The sequence below is a fragment of the Tarenaya hassleriana genome, unplaced genomic scaffold (genome assembly GCF_000463585.1).
Source record: "Tarenaya hassleriana unplaced genomic scaffold, ASM46358v1 Cleome2, whole genome shotgun sequence".
Taxonomy (NCBI): domain Eukaryota; kingdom Viridiplantae; phylum Streptophyta; class Magnoliopsida; order Brassicales; family Cleomaceae; genus Tarenaya; species Tarenaya hassleriana.
Window position 1 is genome coordinate 3056679 of NW_010965372.1, and position 21810 is coordinate 3078488.

At 33.1% G+C, this 21810-nt stretch overlaps 2 protein-coding genes across 2 annotated transcripts; both read left to right on the forward strand.

The window, feature by feature from the left end:
* The first annotated feature begins 7488 nt into the window (after positions 1-7488).
* On the forward strand, positions 7489-13141 carry LOC104811940 (putative ribosome biogenesis ATPase nvl). Its single transcript, XM_010538828.2, has 16 exons — positions 7489-7931; positions 9056-9177; positions 9283-9371; positions 9464-9499; positions 9592-9685; positions 9783-9825; positions 9922-10022; positions 10236-10300; positions 10398-10891; positions 10995-11079; positions 11168-11308; positions 11425-11993; positions 12089-12256; positions 12372-12399; positions 12508-12639; positions 12748-13141. The coding sequence occupies exons 1-16, from the start codon at positions 7717-7719 to the stop codon at positions 12859-12861; spliced, it is 2496 nt and encodes an 831-aa protein (XP_010537130.1). The 5' UTR covers positions 7489-7716; the 3' UTR covers positions 12862-13141.
* A 3641-nt stretch (positions 13142-16782) lies between these two features.
* On the forward strand, positions 16783-18222 carry LOC104811941 (probable membrane-associated kinase regulator 5). Its single transcript, XM_010538829.2, has 3 exons — positions 16783-17705; positions 17794-17865; positions 17982-18222. Exons 1-3 carry the CDS (start codon positions 16904-16906, stop codon positions 18041-18043), a joined length of 936 nt encoding a protein of 311 aa, XP_010537131.1. The 5' UTR covers positions 16783-16903; the 3' UTR covers positions 18044-18222.
* The last annotated feature ends 3588 nt before the right edge of the window (positions 18223-21810 follow it).

The following is a 21810-nucleotide window of genomic DNA, read 5'->3' on the forward strand; positions in this document are numbered from 1 at the left end:
ATGTGGCTTTTTCTTTTTTATTGATAATTTTATTATAATATTTGTTGATACAAACTTAATAAAAAAAAAATCATACATTGCTTGATAAAGAAAAAAATATATTTTTTTATTAAATTTTTATCATATAAAATTATTTTTTTTTATGAAAAATGATTTTAAATTAAAATATATAATACTCTCGTTGACTTGCTTTTCAATTAATACATTTAATTAAATTGATATTTTTTTATAAGCCCATTATAATTTTAAAAAGTATCACATGGAATGTTGACGTGGTTTTAATAAGATATCATTTTATTCTGTTTGTTCCTATATGTGTGTGTGTGTGTAAATCCAAAAGTATGTTGCATGAAAAAGCGAAAATTAAAAGGGACGAGGCTTCATGGCCTTAAGGGCTAATACCTAAAATGGGCTTTGTGGGCTTGGAAGGCCCAATATTTGTGGGGATAGCCTTATCTTGCATTGACTTTTTAATGGAGCATATGCATTGATTTTTAGTAAACGTTAAAAGGCTATAATGCCATTTACACATTATCGACAAAATTAGACATTGGGTTTATATATATAGGTCTATTATAAACGCATAATATTTTCTGGGGTTTATCTCTTTAGTATATGTATCTCCATAACATGATTTGAAAGAGACCCACCCTATAATTGTAACAGTAGGAAGCATAAAATAATAATATTGTTTCTTTTTTTCGTATTTTTTTTTTCATGTCGACGCATGTCCATTTTCTTGCCCGAGATCTGTTTATGTAGGGTCGTTCATATCTGTTTGGAAGAAATTTGGTGATTTAGATCTATAATATCATTAATAAATTATAATATGGGATGGTCATTGCATGGGGGAGAGAGAGAGAGAGAGAGGGAGAGAGAGAGAGAGAGAGAGAGAGAGAGAGAGAGAGAGAGAGAGAGAGAGAGAGAGAGAGAGAGAGAGAGAGGGTTGTCCAAAGGGAAGCAATTGTTGAGGTAAGATTTGGACAAAGTAAATGAAGACAAGATTTATCCAACAAGTTGAGAACGTTGTAACATCTCAGATCCTATTGGCTCTGGCCCTCCATGTCGTTGAAAGGTTGTGGGGGAAATGTCCAAATTTCCCGAACGTGGTGAATATGTTGTTTGGATATGCTTTGTCCCTTTCTTTGGCTTTTTTCTTTTACATACATACGTATATATACACACTTATATGTATATACATACGTAAGTACGTACTTTTAGACTTGTATACACTAAGACAGACACTGAATACATGTACTTACGTACAGAACTGATTGGTACTTCCCATTCTCCTTCTTTTCAAATTGGTTGGACATTTTTGTTTCACATTTAACATCGTATAGAGAAAGACTATATATATATATATATATATATATATATATATATATTAAAATTTAAATCAGAAAACTCATATGAGATATATATAGTTGTTGCATAAGATATAATTATGTTTTCCATGTTGGGTCGCCATTATAGGATATTCCCGGATTTCCTACCAATGAAATAAAAAGGAAACGATTGTGCTGAATGTTAAGATATATCTACCTGGCAATTTTCATTATGGGATATGAATTTTGGTCCAATGAATGAATTTCGCATTATTGGTATTTGATTTCGATTGGAGAGAGAGTTTGGGAAGTGGGTTTTTAGAGAGAGAGAGAGTGAACAAAACAAAAACACCAAGATCAAAGTGCTTTAATTATGTAATAGAATTTTTTTGTGGTTGCCCTTTGGTTTGGCAAACTACTGTTTTGCTTGAATGATGGTTTATTAAAAAATATATATATAATAAAATAAAATAAAAAGTCATTTACGAAGAATTCGTTAATCGCTGTCGTCTTTTTGGAGAATGCAATGTGTGTGATGTGTCATGTAACCACTGACAAAAATGGAGGACAAAGGAGAGAAATAAGGCAAATTCCAAAATTGGGAGGAGGGTCCATATATATATATATATATATATATATATATATATATATTGTATTGTGTCATTGCCAACTTTGTGGTTAGGTCTTACAGCCTGTGTTTGTATCTCTCTATTCTTTTCCTATTTATTTATTTTCATCATTTTCATGTAGAGATTGTTTTTATTTAATAAACCGTGAAAATCAGGGTTTAAAATTTTATATATGCCATAAAAGTTATCAACAATTGAATTCAAGTGATGGGATAAATTGTAACGTTGAATATTCTAATCCAACATAAAATTGTTTTTCATAAAAGAAAATTAAATTTCATTTAAAAAAAACAGAAAATTGTCATCTTTTGCAAGTGTCCTTTTGTGGGTCGATATATGTATGTGCGCGCGTGTGCGAAGAACATTAATATTGATTTGAATGAAATCGATCCATTTGGACCGTTGATATGCATTTTATTTTGCGATATTGACAGCGTATATTAGAAAACATAGAAAATCAAATGTGAACTTAGACGTTTAAGTTGGGATTGAAAAGGTCGAAGGACTAAATGGCCAACTCATAGATATTAGATTAGACGGTCCAACTCATGAATATTAATTAGGCCACAATATTATTTGAGAAAATTCGTGAAACAGTATAGTACTTTTTTTTCTAAACAAAATCATTGAACTAATTAATAATAATTCTTAAAAATATTAATATACTAAAATCTCTTTATTTTAATAAAATTCATTATTATTATTATTATTATTATTATTAGGGTTTGTGCTATTACTTAATGAGTTTTAACTTTTTATGATATTTTGTATTTTTCAGCAAAAACAATAAACAAATTAATAGTAAAAGGAATACATATAATCAATCGGGATATTATATGATTTATTTACATTGTGATATGTTTATATTTGTATTTGTATGAATATATATGTATATATGTGTATTTTTTTACTTTTTATTTTTATTTTTTTATTTTATTTTTTTTCAGTTTTTTTCGGTTTTTTTAAATCTATTTTTTATTTTTTTATTTTTTGTAATTTTTCGGATTTTTTATATTTTTTTAAAAATCTGACGTGACATGCTGACATGGCAAAATTTCTCATGTGACGTGCCATGTCAGACGCCGCGTGGCGTGCCATGTCATCAGTTAACGGATATTTAACACCGTTTTCGGGTTGTGTAGGAAATTGCAGTTAAATTGGGTAGTTCGTGTATCAATTTGGCATATTTGATAATTTGGTGTAGTTTTTTGTCAAATTAAAAGTTGAAAAAATCACATTTTAAACAATCCGTGTAGGAAAATGTCATTTTTCCTTTGGGATACTCCATATATATATGATTATAATCATATATGAATCATCTTTATTCATATCACAATAGAATATTTCTAGCAAAGAAGGTGAAATCTGCTGATCGAAGGCATTGGTGATTGGTAGTAGGGCATCATCTTTATTCAAATTCACATAGTCACACATATTTTAAAATTCATGTAATATTTGAAGGTGAATTAAAAAGGTGAAACCACTATGTCACGCATGCATGTGGTCTTGTTCGATATCATAATAATTTTATATGGCATCCGCGTTAGCATCTTCATTGTTCCTCCATACACACATACAAGAGAGAGAGAGAGAGAGAGAGAGAGAGAGAGAGAGAGAGAGAGAGAGATTTATCTTTTAGTATTTGCTCCTTTGTGTGGGTACATGTGTTCGTGTTGTTCTATTACCACTTTGTTAATGCAGATGTTTGGTCACATATATGTCTTTTTTTGGTACGACACATCTCTTGTAATAATTAAAAAAAAAAAGAGTAAACTAATTGACAAAGAGAATTCATTGCATGTGTGTCCTAAAAGATCATCTCCACAAAGATGATATGTTTGCTTGTGCCATAACCTAAATAACTTTAAAAAAAAATACCATTTTTTGTTGTTGTTGACAGCATTTGGCTAAATTTTGGCAAAGTATTTTGTTTATTCAACTTAAAAAAATGTTTTTAAGATATTTTCTACATTTATATCTAAAAGTATTAGTTTTTGAAGAAAAAAATAAATCAAATTCAATTTTCATCTATTTTAACACATCCTATAGAACGAATAATATAAAATTTGATTTTCGTATAATGACTTTTCCTATGATAATTTCTCGGTACAATCTTTATATTCGAAAACGGTACGGTGATGTCTTATTCATTTTGAGAAAGAGCCAATATTTATAATAATACTGTGATCGGTTATATATATTTATTTAATTTTCCGAATTATTTCCTGGATATAAGTGTTACCACATTTTGAGAACTATGTTTTGTGGAAGGTTCGACGGTTTAGTTTTATTTTTGTATTAATGATTTTTCTATCAAGTTTGAGGGATAAAATAAAGTCCGACATTGACATTTGAGTTGACTTTAGGGCCTAGATTTTTTAACCTCACAATCATATCATATGGATATATACATACATATGTATGTATACATGCATGCATGCATGCGGTCTAACTATTCATCTCACAAATTTATATGGCTTTCTTTTCTTGTTTCGTTTTTTTTTTATAAATTTTCAAACTTTTCTTTTATTTCCTTTCTACCTTCGTGCGTATGCTCACGAAGAAAGCGAAGGAACCGACCAAGGCGGGAAAAAAGGGTAATTTAGATATCTTTAAATATTTAATTTAAAAGTTATGTATAGCTCCGATTAATAAATTCCCATAAAACAAATCCTAAATATATGTTGTAAGTATTGTTTTATTTCAATTCAGTTTAATACAAGTCAAACATAATACCATTTTCATCAATCCCCTTTTTTTGTTTTTGTTTTCATAGATATATAAATAAACGTTGGCCAAAAAATCCCCGGAAAACACCATTTACACATAATATAAATTAAATATAATAAACTTGCTTCAATTAAAAAAAAATCATTTCCACGTCTTTTACAAAAAGCTCTCCAAAAACCTTATGATTAAAGCTTTATTTGACCGATGTAATTTAAAGTTAATAGTTAGCTAATCTCATATAAATGTATATATGTGTATATATGTGATGGAAATCAAAGTGTTTCCTTGGTGAAGGAGACTGACTGATGAGAAAGGCGTCAAAAAGGTAGAGTGGAATTGCGTGTCATCCACAAATCATATAAAAAATTGGAGAAAAACAAGCATGTGATGCTGACGTGGAAAATACACCATGGTCCTCAAGCCGACAAGGAATATGCATTTGATGCTCTACCGAATCCTCTATGAATAAATATACCATGTGTATTATTTATACACACACTATATACATGAATTTATCAAGTTCTCTTACGTACATTACACCACGTCCATATGTGTGCCCATGCGTATATCTATACATATAATTTTGAATAAATTACAATTTTAGATAAAAAGGTTTATATTCCAAATTATATGGTTGATTTTTAACTTTCAAAATTAGTCTATAAAAAAAATACAATTTTAGAAGATGATCCAAGGATGACAAGGAACACGGAAGTTGAAGAACTTGATCGAAAAACTAAACTGTTTGCATATATATGACTAACCACACACGAGATGAATCATTTATTTAACATATCTTATTTCTTTTTATAAATTAAATGTTTGTTCTATTTTTTTCAACAGCTTTTAAGGCATGTTATCATTTCATAAAAGCCTAGGGCGACGAATAGAAAATCAAAATGGCAGACTAAATAAATCCAAGAAACCAACATTGCCACCAGAAATGAATGCAATTAAGTGTGTATCCCCCCACTTGTCACAACAGACAAACGAATATAATATATATATATATGAATAATAAAACCATTGAAAAAAGTTTATTCATTTTTATTTATTTATGAAATCAAGCAATAAGAAAGTAACTAAGCAACAGGAGGAGACATGCCATTTGTCCATAATAAGAGCCAAAGCTAACTTTTTTTTCCCCCTTCTTACACCAAAAGTAACGGTTCTCGTTTTTCCGACCTAATTCTATTGGAAAATGCATTAAAGGAATAAAAAAAAATGCATAGAAATATTTGAATAAAATTATTTCAAAAATATATTGTGGTTTGACTCGTCCTTATGGAAAATGCTTTTATTTTAGATAATTTTCCTTTTCCTTTTCTACCTACGATTTACACAAAAAAAAAAAACCAGCGCTATAGTATCATATACTAAAAGTAAGTAAAAATGGGACGTTGTACAATTTTCTATGAGGATATAAGCGATAGCATCTGTAATTTAAACTATATATTACATCCAAAACACATTTTGATATTGAACAACTTTAAATATATATATGCAAATTTCATCAGAGAAATGATCGATATAGGAAGTCCGTGACAGTCGTCTTGGTGAATAATCAAATTAATCAAGAGTAATGATTAAGACATTAAATTTCGTGCTATAGTAATATATTGTGAATATAGCAATGGTAGGCCTAAGAATGAAGCATATATATGATATATCTTTTTTTTCATTTTTAATTTGAAAAAGAAACGGGTTCAACTTCAACAATTGTTGAATATAAATTTATAGAGAAAATAAAAAAGAATGTATGAAGCAGCCGCCTTGAAAACAAAGGGATGGCGTGTAAAGCGACGCTTTTCTCTTGGAAACTTTGGTAAACAAACAAATTGCAAAGTGGAAAGGGGAAAGTGGAAGCTTGCCATTTGCCTTTTCTTCCATCCCCATGTGCTCTCCCTCTCCAATGCAACTACACACAAAATTCCCAAGATCTATCTTATATATATATATATATATGTGTGTGTGTGATTGTTATAATGGAAAAGTGTGAAAATTCCTTGTGGAAAAATTTCAGATTTTTCATTTTAAAATATCTATATGTATATTCAAATTTTATATGGGATTTTGAAAAGAATGAAAAAATATATATGGATAGAGAGTTTTTTTAAGATGAAGTGTTAAAGAAGTTATACCCAGAATAATATCATCGTATATTCAAGATTATACCAAATCTGGAAATTAGATGTTTAGATTACGAGAAATATTACGAAATAATGTGTTGTATCATTTTATATAAAAAAAAATAAGACTAATTTTCCATAAATTTATACCCCCTACCTATAGTGAGAAAACGATATCCAAGATTATTTATTTTTATATTTTGTCACGAGAGTTTTATGTTTTACCTACAAGAAAAACCAATGTTTTTAATCAATTCAAATCTCAAGTATAGGTATTACAATATCTTACTTTAAAAAACGTATTTTTGGACCATTTTTAAAGATACGATTTAATAACCGGGAATACTAGGTCATCGATAAACCCTACAGAAATATTTAATTTTCCTAAAACAAAAAAAAAAGAATAAGAAAGAAAAAGAGCAGAGCGAAAGAATTAAGGAATTTGTTTTAAGAGGAAAAAAGGTGTAGGAAAAGACAGGAAGAGGGAAAATACAGGAGTAGCCGGTCATCGGTAAAAAAACATGGTTTTTTCGGTAAAAAAGGGGGGGGGGGGTATTTTCTTAATTAATTTTCTCTTAAATTCCCTTTTGGGTTTCTTTATTTTTTTTCCCGGCAAAGGGTTAACGTCCATAAGAGTAAGCCAAGCGTTGCTATAAATAGACGACGATCGCTCCCCACTCGTCAGCCCATTTTCTCTCCGTCGTCCAAACATTTCTATTTACAACACAAAAATCCCCAAAAAAAAACACCCAAATTTTCTGTCTTTTGTTTTCTTCTCGCGGAAAGTTCAATTTTTTTCCGGGTAAATGTTGTGTTAGGTTCGTTGAAACCCACCCAGAACGCGTGATTTGAAACCGGGTTTTGTTCTTCTGGTCTCTGGATCTTCTGGGCTTGTCGAAAATGGAGCAAAAGAGCGTGCTTTTGTCGGCGCTAGGCGTCGGGGTCGGGTTGGGAATCGGGTTAGCTTCGGGTCAGAGTTTGGGAAAATGGGCAAACGGGTCGGGTTATCTGGTGGACGGTCCGGCCGTGGAGCAGATTGAGCAAGAGTTAGTGAGACAGGTTGTTGATGGGAGAGAGAGCAAAGTCACTTTTGACGAGTTTCCGTATTTCCTAAGGTATTTTTGCTTGCGTTTTCACTTCTTGCTGCTCTGTTTTGTTCACATCTATCATGATGGTTGATGTTGTTTCTGTGATGATGGTTTGACCCTGTTTTATGGAACCATTTTGAGCTCAAAGATTTTCGAATTTTTGGCCAAAATCGTTAGGGATTTCAGATTTATGGATGTAGATAGGAGGAGCATATGAAGACGGGAAGTGGGTTTCTTTAGGATGTGATTTCAAAGCTGTCAAAAGATTGAATATTCCCAGTGAATCATGAGGAAAAAAGAGGGTTTTTTTAAAACGGGTTTTTGGTATTGGATTTAGAATCTATAAATGGAGGCTAAGGATCCTAGAATCATTGGGTACTCAGGGGTTGAGAGGAGGAGAGAGATGGTACTGGGAGAGATGGGTGATTGGTCCCCCAGAAAATTTTCTGTTTGGCAGAAAAGAAAGGAAAATTATGGGAAGTGGTTAGGTTAGGTGCACAAGAAGCATGTGGGTTTGATTTGGTGAAAAGGAGAAAGATTCTCTTCCCTCCCCACATGTAATTCCAATGCTTGTTTTTTTTTTGTTCCTTTCCATCTTTTTTACTTCTTCTCGTCTCCCACTTTTCCTATTTTCGACCTTGCCCTTCTTCTTGGATTCATTGGCCCTATTCTCTACCTTGGCCTCTGAATGGATTATGAATCTGGAACTATATATCTTAGACACAACACATCCGTTTTTTGTACTTTTGTTTAGTTTGGGGAGAGTGTTTTTGTCTAAAGCTGAGTTTTGTCTATGAAGGTTACTGTCAAGGACTTTAGTGACAGATACAAAAACAAGATTCTGGTTCAACACTCTGAAATTTGACATTATCTCGATATTAACTTCGCCCTTTTGGTGTTTAGAACTTGGACTGTAGAACTGCAGTTGGTCACAGCAATGGTGTATGAAAGTTGAAATCTTTACCGCAAAAGCCTGTCCTGGTTCATGCCTGTTTGTGGCAGATAACAAAGCACTAGCTTCTAACTTTTTCATAAGAACCATATACTTTTGTTTTGTCAGAAAATTTTTGTTTAAAGATGTGTAATATCCGCTGGGTTGAGAAAGTATCTTGCTCATCATCTTCTTCGTCGGTTGCTTTTGATATTGACAGTGAGAGAACACGGGTTCTATTGACAAGTGCAGCGTATGTTCATCTTAAGCAGTACGATATCTCGAAGCACACGCGGAATCTTGCACCTGCAAGCAAGGCCATTCTTCTGTCAGGACCTTCTGGTAAGTTTTCTTAACATCTGTTAACAAAGATCTCAATCTCATCTCCTTTGTTTCTGAAACTGTTTCATGTTGTTAATGGTATGACTCTTCCTTCTTCCTCTGCAGAGTTTTACCAGCAAATGCTTGCTAGAGCTCTCGCTCATTACTTCGAGTCAAAGCTTTTGCTTCTTGATATAACCGACTTCTCTGTCAAGGTAATGACTATATAATTCCAAAAAAAGAAGAAGACTTTGCTTGCTAAAGAGCAGCCACTAAAACCTTTCTCTGGTCTAATTCTTTGTTACAGATACAGAGTAAATATGGGTGCACCAAGAAGGAACCTGTAAGTTACTTGGAATTCCTCCGTGTTTTTAGTGTTATGCTTTTTTCCATTCAGACCCATGAATCTCTAATCTTAACCTTTGTTTTGTTAAGTCTCACAAGAGGTCTATCTCCGAGATGACATTGGAAAAAATGTCATCTTTGATGGGCTCCTTTTCGATGTTGAATCCACGGGAAGAAACAAGAGGTAGATTAACAAATCCCCTCTTCCCCCTGTTATTGTAATGCTTCAAAGTTCTCTCTTTAAACAAGTTCTAAGGAAATATGATTCTTGTAAACTTCAGGAGCCTTGCGTAGGCATACCAGTGGCAATGATCTTTGTTCAAGGTGAATTTGTTGTATCTGATCTTTCTTTTGTTGCGTTTTATACAATTGTTTTCTGTGTTTGCATAATCTTACTAGCCTCTTTCATGTACTGTTCAGGAGCTTTGAGAGTTCTAGTAAACCTCCAAAGCACAAGAGAAATGCCTCCACTGCTTCTGATATCAGCAGCAAATCTTCTCGTTCTTCAGTCTCTGTTTCAGGTGGGTCTTCATCATTCTTGAAAGTTAAATTTCTTGTTATCCTGCCGCTTCTACACCTTTTCCTGTCCTCATTTGCTGGATCAAACTTTGAAAATATCGCATTTTCATGTTACACCAAAGCTTCTACCTTTCTTGCATATATGGCATTCGGCTTTCAGATCCTTACCCACTTGCTCATTTGCGATTTTTTTTCCCCGTTATGGCTTCTACTAGGTTCAAGTAAACGCGCTACAAACTTGTGTTTCGATGAGAAACTTTTCCTGCAGTCTCTTTACAAGGTAAAATCATTGACAAGCTGCTTGCTTTCTAAATGCTACCGGTATTTGATAACTCCCCTGGTGCTTAAACTGGTCTATACCCTTTTTTCGCTTGCAGGTATTGGTATCAGTATCAGAATCCAATTCGGTAATACTATACCTAAGGGACATCGAGAAGCTTCTTGAGTCAGAAAGGTTCTACAAGTTGTTCCAGAGGCTTTTGACTAAGGTCTCTGGCCCTGTCTTGATACTTGGGTCAAGGTTGTTGGAACCCGAAGATGATTGCCAGGAAGTTAGTGAGGAAATCTCTGATTTATTTCCTTACAACATCGAGATCAGGACACCGGAAGAGGAATCTCAACTTGTCAGCTGGAAAACCCGACTAGAAGAAGACATGAAGATGATACAATTTCAGGACAACAAGAACCACATAGCCGAGGTTCTTGCAGCCAATGATCTTGAATGCGATGATTTAGCTTCGATATGCCATGCAGATACCATGGTTTTAAGCAACCACATAGAGGAAATCGTGGTTTCCGCTATTTCTTATCATCTGATGAACAACAAGGACCCCGAATACCGAAACGGGAAGCTCATCATATCCTCCAAGAGGTACTAAAACAGTAAACTTCCTCTTCTTTAACCCATTCATCCATTGTTATCTGTCATCCAAGTTCCGGTTTTTGTGCTAAATTCTTCATGGTTTTGGAAACAGCTTGTCCCATGGATTGAGTCTCTTCCAGGAAGGCTACAGAGGTTTAGAGGACTCTTTGAAGCTCGACACAAATACGGACTCTAAGGTTTTTACAGATTCTGATCTTTTGCTGTTGAATAATTGAACTGAAAAGAGAATGGAAGTGAATGGTTCTTGCCTTCTGTATGATTCAGGGAAAAGATGGTGAAGGGACAATAGGTTTAAAGAGTGAGTCAAAATCGGAGACAGTTGCGCCTGAAAGCAGAACCGAGATGGAAAAGTCACTTCCCTCGACCAAGAAGGACAATGAAAATCCCCTGCCTCCAAAAGCTCCCGTAAGTGGGAAAAAAACCAGACATTCTTTTAACGTTCTTACAGGCTGAGATGAAATGAATATATGTTGGACGAAACCGGTGATTTTCATTTCTCTCTTTCCTCTTCATCCATGTAGGAAGTTCCTCCTGATAACGAGTTTGAGAAGCGAATAAGGCCGGAGGTTATCCCGGCAAGCGAGATTGGCGTGACGTTTGCAGATATCGGTGCCTTAGATGAAACCAAAGAATCGCTTCAAGAACTTGTCATGCTTCCTCTTCGTAGGCCCGACCTCTTCAAAGGTGGCCTCCTGAAACCCTGCAGAGGAATTCTCCTTTTCGGACCACCTGGTACAGGAAAAACCATGCTGGCAAAAGCCATAGCAAACGAAGCCGGAGCAAGTTTCATCAACGTCTCCATGTCCACAATAACCTCGAAATGGTTTGGGGAAGACGAGAAGAACGTTAGAGCTTTGTTCACTCTGGCAGCAAAAGTCTCGCCCACGATCATTTTCGTGGATGAAGTGGACAGCATGCTGGGGCAAAGGACAAGGGTCGGAGAGCATGAAGCTATGAGGAAGATTAAAAACGAGTTCATGACACATTGGGACGGGCTTATGACAAAACCAGGTGAACGTATCCTCGTTCTTGCAGCAACAAACAGGCCATTTGATCTCGATGAAGCAATCATTAGGAGGTTTGAACGCAGGTAAAGCATGAAAACTAACAGTATCCCTCTTAATACCGCATAATCCCCAACTCGTCTGAATCGGGTTTGTCTGATTTTGTATCGTTTCGGGGCAGAATTATGGTCGGTCTTCCGTCGGTAGAGAGCAGGGAGAAGATCTTGAGAACCCTTCTCTCGAAGGAGAAAACAGAGAATCTCGATTTCCAGGAACTTGCACAGATGACAGAAGGATACAGCGGAAGCGATCTCAAGGTTTGTTCAGCCTTAATCTCAATCAGAAAACTCTCGTGGGAGAAAAAGATATCGGGTTGATTTTTATCAAAAAATTGAATGAAAAAGTATTAAATCTCATATTATTATTTATATCCAAACTTTTCAGTTTTCATCAATTAAATGTGGTTGCCAGCAGGAAAGATTGAAAGATCAGGTGAAAAAGCACTCATCTTCACTCTCTTTCTCTCTGAATGTTACTGTTCTTGGCTTTCTGATTGATGTAGACATATACATACATGTATATACTGTTTTAAAATATCAGGAGAGGAAGAAGAAACAGGAAGCAGGAAAAGGCACTGAAGAGGCATCGGATTCGAAGGAAGAAACTTCAGAGGAGAGAGCCATCACATTGAGATCTTTGAACATGGAAGACATGAGACAAGCTAAGAATCAGGTTCATAAACCCTCTCTTCTTCCCCATTCATTCCTCCCTCAAAGCATTACCTTTTTCATATCTCATTGATTCATATGAACTTATAAGATTTGTTTTTTTTCTGGTCAGGTTGCTGCAAGTTTTGCTGCAGAAGGATCAGTGATGAATGAACTGAAGCAATGGAACGATCTGTACGGAGAAGGAGGTTCCAGGAAGAAGCAACAGCTCACGTACTTCCTCTAGTCCCCCCAGACATACCGACCGATCTCTCTCTCTAAAATTTCCTCGGAAAAATCGAAACTTGAGCGGTCTGAGAAAATGCCCTTCATGAGATATTGCAAACCCAGAAGCAAAACCCTAGAGAAAAACATGTTTCTTAGTGTGCAAGAAATCCAGTACTAAGAGTGTCGCCATGGAAGTGTCTTCGTTAAAAAGACCGTTTGATCTTGGGAGAAAAAAAAAACTGTCGTTTTTTTTTGGCGTCAAAGAGAGTCGTGAATCGCTTGGTAGGCCATTCCATTTAAACAGATTTTCTCAGCGAATGCTCAGCAGGCATTTTGCGCGCATTTTATAGGGTGTCTGGCGTTTGCTAAAGCAACCTATTCCCCCCCCCCCCCCCCAAAAAAAAAAAAAGTTTGGAGTTTTGCATCATGTTCTGATTCATGCCCTTGTGAATGTTTAGGTTATTGTCTGTAGAAAATATATCTTATATTATATGTGCATGGTTGGTCTTTTTTTTTTTTACGTTTGATTTACTTGTTCATGTATAAAAATCACTTTATTTCTCCCAACGCCATTTATTATCAGTAATTTCCCTCATATAATTTTTTTTAATTACTTGCCGTTTTTGTTACTTCTTCAAAATTTACTTCATGCTATTCTATAATCGTAATAAAAATAATTTGTTAGTGAATAGTTCATATGTAAAACCTCGCACATTACACACACAATTGGATCAGAAATAGTCTTAGCCTTATTGGGCCTATTGAGGCCTTATCGCCGATTTTCAGATCATTATTTACTAAAATCGAATTTTTGGTCTAATTAAATCTCAAAAGATCGAAAAAGTTCGGATAAATACCTCTTTTAAATTATAATATGGGATAAAAACACCCGTTAAATATTATCTTACCATACAAACTTGGTTTATCCCAATTTCTTTGAATAAAAATCTAAATTTTATATTTTTTACATATTTTTTATAATAAAAGCCAAGCAAGTGGAATCAAAGTCAAAAACTAAAATCCATTTTCAAAAAAAAAAAAATTGAAATTCTATATAGTTAACAACTTGATTTGGACACGTTTGGATATGTATGTATTTATTAAGATGTTGGATGTTCATAGTCGATGTGACAAAATTTTACAAAGTTTTGATTATGGACGGACACGAAAGACCCCACACGGCTACTTGGGCTCACCTTAAAATTCAATGGGGAATAGTTTTATTAGCCAATGTATTTGAATTTTATAAAAGAAAATCCATTCGTTAATTTCTCACATTACACAATCATACAAAAAAAAATTATTATTTTGTTTTGAAAAAAATAAAAAAAGAGAAACATTAGAGGCGACAACAACAATAAGAATGAATATTTTTCTATGTCATCTAACTATGAAACAGAATTTGTCTTTTTTGTTTGCATAAAAAAGCTCAAACTAAAAATATGAAAAATTAAAAGGAAACTAACAATACTCGATTATTTACATGTTGTACACAAACATGTGGATTGACTTTAATATATTGGTTTGAAATTTTCAAATATCATTTTACAAAAAAGTTGGTAATATCCATATTATATATAAAAAAGAATATATTGTAACAAGCATAAAAATAGCCGCCTCTTTTTCAGATATTGTTGTTTAATTATTTATAGTTTTAAAACTGCAAATAAAAGAAACTAGTGTAGAGTCCTGAAAGAATCCCTATTTAAATCATATTATAAAGGGAAAATAAATAATGATTCTTATTTTTCACGAATAATGTGGAAACCGAGTTGCCTTAGAGTTAGAGGTGAATTGATGCTAACCTACGTGGAAAATTTTGAGGTATTTATTGATCGTGGAAGCCATTAACACAAGGTCGGTCCTTCAGTCATATCCTCAATTCTTTATATCCAACATTAAAAAAAATTGAATGAAAAAGTATTAAATCTCATATTATTATTTATATCCAAACTTTTCAGTTTTCATCAATTAAATGTGGTTGCCACTTTATTTTTGGTAAAGTATATAGTAGCCACTTTGTTAGGCTGAAATTCGGATAGCCCAACAAAAAAGTTTGGTCCATGGGCATTCCATCCTTTAAGAGTCTTTAAACAATCGGTTTAAATATGTGTATACATTATATATATATATATATATTATAAAATATAATGTTATAGATTAGTATATATAAATATGTATATAACTTAAAAGAAGAGCCCTTTTTTAAAGAGAAAGAGGGTTGAAAATTTTTGGTAATTCCCGAAAGAACAAACATAGCTTTTGGAGTCAAAGCTTTAGCCACTTAAAACTTGGACCCTCATCTTTTACGAGCAAAAGAAAGTGAAAAACTAAAGCCCCATTGAAACATTTTACAAGCAAAAAATAGTACACTGTCGTATTTAATTATTTATGATTGGAGTTTCACGTTCTCTATATATCGTTTTTAAAAAAACGTAGACATACAGAAACTTGTTTGGCTAATTGGTATACTGATTTTTAAGGTAACACCAAGGCGATACATAAATATTATTTTTTTACTGTTAAATAATAATTTCGGAATTGGGTTTAGTTAAATAAACACGTTTATGTTGGTTTTTTAAAAAATATTTTTAATTATTTTTTGTCATGTTTCCTTTGCACACCAATTGGGCTTTTGTCTCGTGGAAGAACCCAAAGTTATCTTTTTTTTTTAGGACAAGACCCAATTCTCTGTCTTTCTCTCCTTTGTAGCACGTAAACGTTTCCTTTTGTCATTCTTTTCTTTTCTTTTTTTTTTAAATCTTTTCCTCTTTTGTTTTTTTCCCTCTTCTTTTTTAAACTTTATATTTTTATATTTAATTATGAATTTAAATTTTGGGAATTTGGGGTCTCTTTTTGGAAGTTTCTCGTCACCATCGTTTCCTCTTCTGCTGCTTTCAATCACATCAATGGATTACGCCAACTCAGTTTACCCTCTCTGAAACTTCCCCACGCGCCACTTTCTGCATTCACAGTACAATTCAGTAACAAAAACAATGAAAAAAAACAAATAAATAATATATTATTTTGAGTAAATTTGCCCAAATGTATCGTTTTTATTTTTTATTTATAAAAGATGCATGATTACAATATATATATATAGATAATTCAAATAGTATTTATAATTTTTTTGTTTTATTTACAGAAGATGTATGACGTTTGCAAAGATGCGTGAACCAAAGAAAAACAATTATTCCAACTATTTTGTTATTCAAATTATATATATATATATATATGACAAATATAAACCAAATAATATTATGAAGAAATATTACTTTACTTGGGTTCAAATAAAGAATCCTCTAAACAAAATTATAAAAAAAATTACAGAGGATATAGAAATGATCTTGAAACTCTTTTATACATATATTACCCATTTGATTTATCTTTGTTTTATTGGTTATTTTATTATTAACTTTGGCGCGTGGAGCAAATACACGCGCGTGTTATGAAAAAAAATCTAAAAACTTGGCAAAATGGGTTGAGCAAGAATCTAAAAAAAATTACAAAATCTTAATAGAGAAAAAAAAATCTGGACATCTGAACAAAAAAACAGAACCAGAGCATCTGTTCTGCACTGTCATCTCTCTCTAGCCTGCATCAGTGTAACTTTGTAGACTCTGGCTTTGTCACGTGATGACTGTACCGCCACGTCATCACCTCCGTGTGTGAAAAAATATAGGATTTTTGTCCTAATATGAACCCCCCCTCCTATTTTAAATTTTAATTACAACCATCCATATAATTAAAAAAAAAAAAAAAAAGGATACAGGGGGACCTGTTTTTTTTTTCCTTTTAAGACATAAATAAACAAATGGAATCAAAACAATGGATAGAACAAATATTTTCAAAGTAAAACCAAAAAAAGGAGAAAAAAGAAAAGAAAAGAGAGGAATCCGAAAATCAAAAGGAGGAAAAAAGAAAGTAAATAAAAAGCTAAGAAAATTTAATAAAAAAAAAAAGACAGGACCATTGAAACACAATTCCTGAAGCTCTCTATCTCTCCTTTTATATACTAAACCCTAATCACCATTACCGTTGACAAATCAAGCTCTCTCTCTATGGAATCTCTTAGCTTCATGAAGTTCTGGCGAGCAAACGGCAGAGCTCGCCGGGAAATCAGGATCTCCGACGCAGCCACCAGTTCCTCCGCCGCATTGGACGATGACGAAGTGGAACTCGCCGAGGGAGATGACTCTTTCTTCGAGCTCGAGCTCTCCCCCTCCGATTTCTCCCTCGAGGACAAGAAGATCGCGGAAGAGTCGACGAAACCAGACAAAACGGAAGCATCGACGACGAAGAAGACGCCGTGTTCTGTCTCTTCCACCGACCATTTCTCCAAGAACAAAGTCATCCCCGTCGAAATCGGTCCAAAGCCACATTCTCCGATTGCCCTCTTGAAATCGGCCCCGAAGTTCCGAGCTTTCTCCTTCAAGAAGCCGAAGTCAAAGTCAACGCCGGAGACCGGAGACGGCAAAGAGACGAGTTTCCGGAAAACGGCAGGAATTGCAAGGCCGCGTCACGGAGACGGCACGGTGTCCGAGGACGCCGCGCCATCTGTTTCTTCCTCGTCGAAGCGGTTCTTCAGTCTGATAAAGCCACTGTACGCAATGACGGCGAAGAAACAGAGCGTGAAGGAGAACGGTTCATCTCCGGCGTCTTCTCCGGCGATGGAGAAACAGAGAAGCAATGTGTCGGCGGGGATTCGGATCGTCCGGCGACATCTGGGGAAGAGCCGGTCGGCGTCTGCGGCCGTCGGAGCGATGTCTCCGGCGAACAGAGTAGACGAGTCGTTGCAGATTCAGCAAGATGGGATTCAGAGCGCCATTCTTCACTGCAAGAGGTCCTTCCACGGCTCAAGAGGTAAAAAAACAGATCCATGAAACCAGATTTTCTTCGGATTCGAGATGGGTTTTGCTCGAAACTCAATCGGGTTTTCCTCTGATTTCAGAGTCGTCACTGTTATCGAGATCAACGAGCGATTCTTCTTCACGGGAGAAACTGAGCACGTCGTCATCTGAAGGTATATATATATATATGAATCGACGCTGCATTTTCCCACTCAATCATATTTTCTTTAACGGAATAATTCAAATCTGATTATTTTTTTTTTAAAAAACATCTTGTGTTTTATTTCAGGTTCTTATTTGTTTTCAAGCATCGCAAGCGATTCAATGTCGGAGAATCAACGTGTGACATGAAGAGTCTCTGTTCTTGTTCTCGCGCTTCGATCAAGGAACATCACCAGGACATCACATATTAGGTTTTGTGTTTTAAAAACACAGAAATTAGATTAGGGAAAATTTCAGTGTATTTCTTTTTTGGATTTTGTATTTAAAATATTAAATGGAAATTTAAAACGATGATGACGTTGCGGAGAGGACTTTTCTGCAGAAAAACCAGATTCATAGACGCCTTCGTTGTTTGCTTGTACAGTGATGGATCATTATGATACATCTGAAACCTGAATAATATTAAATTATTATTATATAATAATCGTTATTTGATATATTTGAACCTGCTGGTATTTAAATCATTTTATTATTTGTCTTTTTTCCCTTAACGTGTAAAACTTTCGGTGGATACTACGAATTTAAGCAGTAAAAAAAATATGTGAAAAGACGAGACAGTCTCTGGTCCGTTATTTTCACTTAGTTTCTCGCTGCCTTTTTACTTTTAATTTTTTAGAATATGTGTAAGGACTAATATATCTGTAATATAATATTAATATCGGTATATTTGTCTGCCTGTTATAAAAATATTGTGTATTTATTCACTTTGAAAGTTTCAGATTCCTGGCGGCAACGTGTTTCTAGGTTAATCACAAATAACAAATATCGATTTATAATCCAAGATTGGATGGCAAGACTTTTTTTTTTCAATTTAGATTCGAATATTTATTTGGAAAGAATTATTTAACTGAATTAAAGAGGTGTATTTACCTGAATTTTCCGGTATAATAAATATATCAATTCATATATGAAAATGTAAGATTCTATATATGAAAACTGTTAGACTCTAATTTTGGAGTACTTCTTCAATTTAGATACTTTTAATAATTTATAATTTATTTTTAAATTGTTTTATATTTTATTTGAAATGACTCATTTAAACATATTAAAAAGTTATATTCAAGTTTTAAAATTAGATTTAGTTTATATACAATTTATGTTTTTAATAAAAAAAAAGATTCAAATTTGATCATAATAAAAAAAAGAGAGATATATATATATATATATAACTTATCAATTTTTTCATAATTAAAAAGAGTTTAATAAAATAGGATAAATATATTAGTTCTAAAATTTCAAAAATTTAATTAAAAAAATGAATATATGTTTTTCAAATTACAAATTTTGAAAAGAAAATTGAACTAAAATAAAAGATAACTATAATGGAGAAAAAAAAATACGTGTTTTTCACAAGGATGTGAACTTGATTTTTGCACCATGCAAATTCAGAGAAAATCGTCCACCACCTCATTCTCCAGTTTAAGAAAATGAAATAATATTTGTCAAAATCATTGGACTCTCCCCAAACATGTGGATCTAAACGATTTTTGTCGATGACAAAAAAAAAAAAATTGGACATTTGCGTCTTCCTCGTCCAATCAGTTCAATGATTTATATTAATTTCCCGACATTTTATATCAACTGTCTACATATATCTGATTTTTTTTTTCTTTTTCTTTTTCCATCCAAATGCTTGGAATAATTAAACATAAATTCGAAGCGAAATTAATAGAGATAGATTCAGGATTATCACTAAATGTATTAAATAAGCACATTTATTATCAATTATTCACAACCTAAATTTCCAATTTGTTTGCCGAGTAATTTCGGTAAACATCTGATAATCTATTTTTTGTTTAATATATATATATATATATATATATATATATATATATATCAATATACATGCGGTATACATTAGTTATAGATAAATTGGGCTCTACATATATGGGTTCCGTACGAGTTAAAATCGGAAGAAAAAAGAGTTTTTCTCAAAAATTATATTTATTGTATTTGTTATGTTAGTACAATTTAATTCTCCTGATAATATTTATTTTTAATAAATTTCTATTTTCATTCCTTTTCAATTTTTTTTTTATATTTAATAATATTTTATTAATTTAATTTAAAATTTATATTAAACTAATTTTCAAAAAATTGAATTCGAATACAACTACATTATATTTCATTCAATTTAATTAGATTTCCTTAGAAAATTACTAGATAATTTTTCAAGTTATTCGATGGGAATGACGTGAGTATAACGTCATAGGACAAACCCTAAATGCGAAAAAAAGGGGAAAAAATCGGAGAGAATGAAATATTGGAGGACAATAAATGCAAAGTCTGAAAATTCCGAGATAGAAAAAAAAAAAAAAGAGGTTGCCATTATGGGTGTGTGGTAGGTTTCGATCATAAATATATTATCGCATTAGCAATCGGTTTTCGACCTCTTAACCCATTTGTTTCTATTATTATATTTTCCTTCTCACTAATTTATTTCGATTCCATATTTATATGTTGTTTTGTTATAAATAACAAACAGGAATAAAATAAAATATTATTTTCATATAATTTCCGGGAAATTTAGGAAGAATTCGGGGTAAGAAATAGGAAGTAGCATGCAAAGTGATTGGTCTGAAGTCCACAAATATATGATGGCCACTCAAATGAAAATTTGACCAAATAATATATATATATATATATATATATATCCCTATTATTCCTCTCCTTTGTATTCATTTGCTTGAATGGAAAACGTCTTCTACTATATTTAAATATTAGTACAAGGAAAACTCCTAAGATAAATTGGTTGAGTATTAGAATCTTTAATCTTAAAGTTTGGATTCAAATTCTCTTAACCTCTTTATTTATAAATCTGTTAGGTACGGACAATCTAGATTGGTTTATATCTCTCGTGTGGTTTATATGCTATTATACGAAAGTAAAACGGTCTCCCGTGTTTATCCAAAGGATAACGGCTACGATGTTAAAACAAAGTACAATTTCCCCTATTCACTAATCACAACTATTCTTTTATGTGCCAAATGACGATAATTTAATAATATTTTATTTCAACCATTGTTTTTAAAATTTTATATTGGTCTTAGAAAAAAAATAAATACGTAATATGTTTTAGTTTTGTTTAGCTTGAAATATTCATATGGTTCCTTTGTCTTGAAATAAAGGTCAACATGCAATGGATCAGTCTCGTAACATTCCGTGCATGTATAGATACACAGCATCTGCTCCATCGACGGCGGAGATAATGCCACGTGGCGAGTTAAGAAGACGCCACCAGGGGAAAATACGTTGCACCTCTCCACCGTTAAGGTCGGGAAGAAAGAAATAGAAGAGAAACAGAGACACGACACCGTATTTCACTACTACACTTCAAACTGGGGCAATTGCAAAAATACCCTTAAATGTCGATTTCACTTACAGCCCATACCCTCGCACAGTAACAAAAAAACGGCAACATCAGATATACCCTTATAAATGTAGAATCCCTATAATACCCTTCCTTTATTTATATAATATTATAATATACTAAAATAAATAAAATATAGATCTACTTTTTACCTCATTTTCTCTCTCCTCTTTATCGTTCTCTCCCGCCATACATCGCGTTCTCTCTCTTCGAGTTTTTCTTCTTCTCTCTCTTGAATGTCTCTTCTCCGGCGCGATTTTCTGGCAAATTTGCTGCGAGAAACAAGTGAAATCTCCAAGAAACTCATCCAATAAACGTAGATCCCGTTAATAGGTAAGTTTTTTTTAAAGCCGATATATATTTTGGGTATTTAGGGTTTTTTAATTTTCGTATTTGTATAATATAGATGAGTCAAATGTAATATATATATATATATATATATCAGTTAAACTGGTCAAATTAACTCGTCACATTGGTGAAAGTGACCATTTTGTCAAACTCGTCAAACTCGTCAAACTCGTCAAAC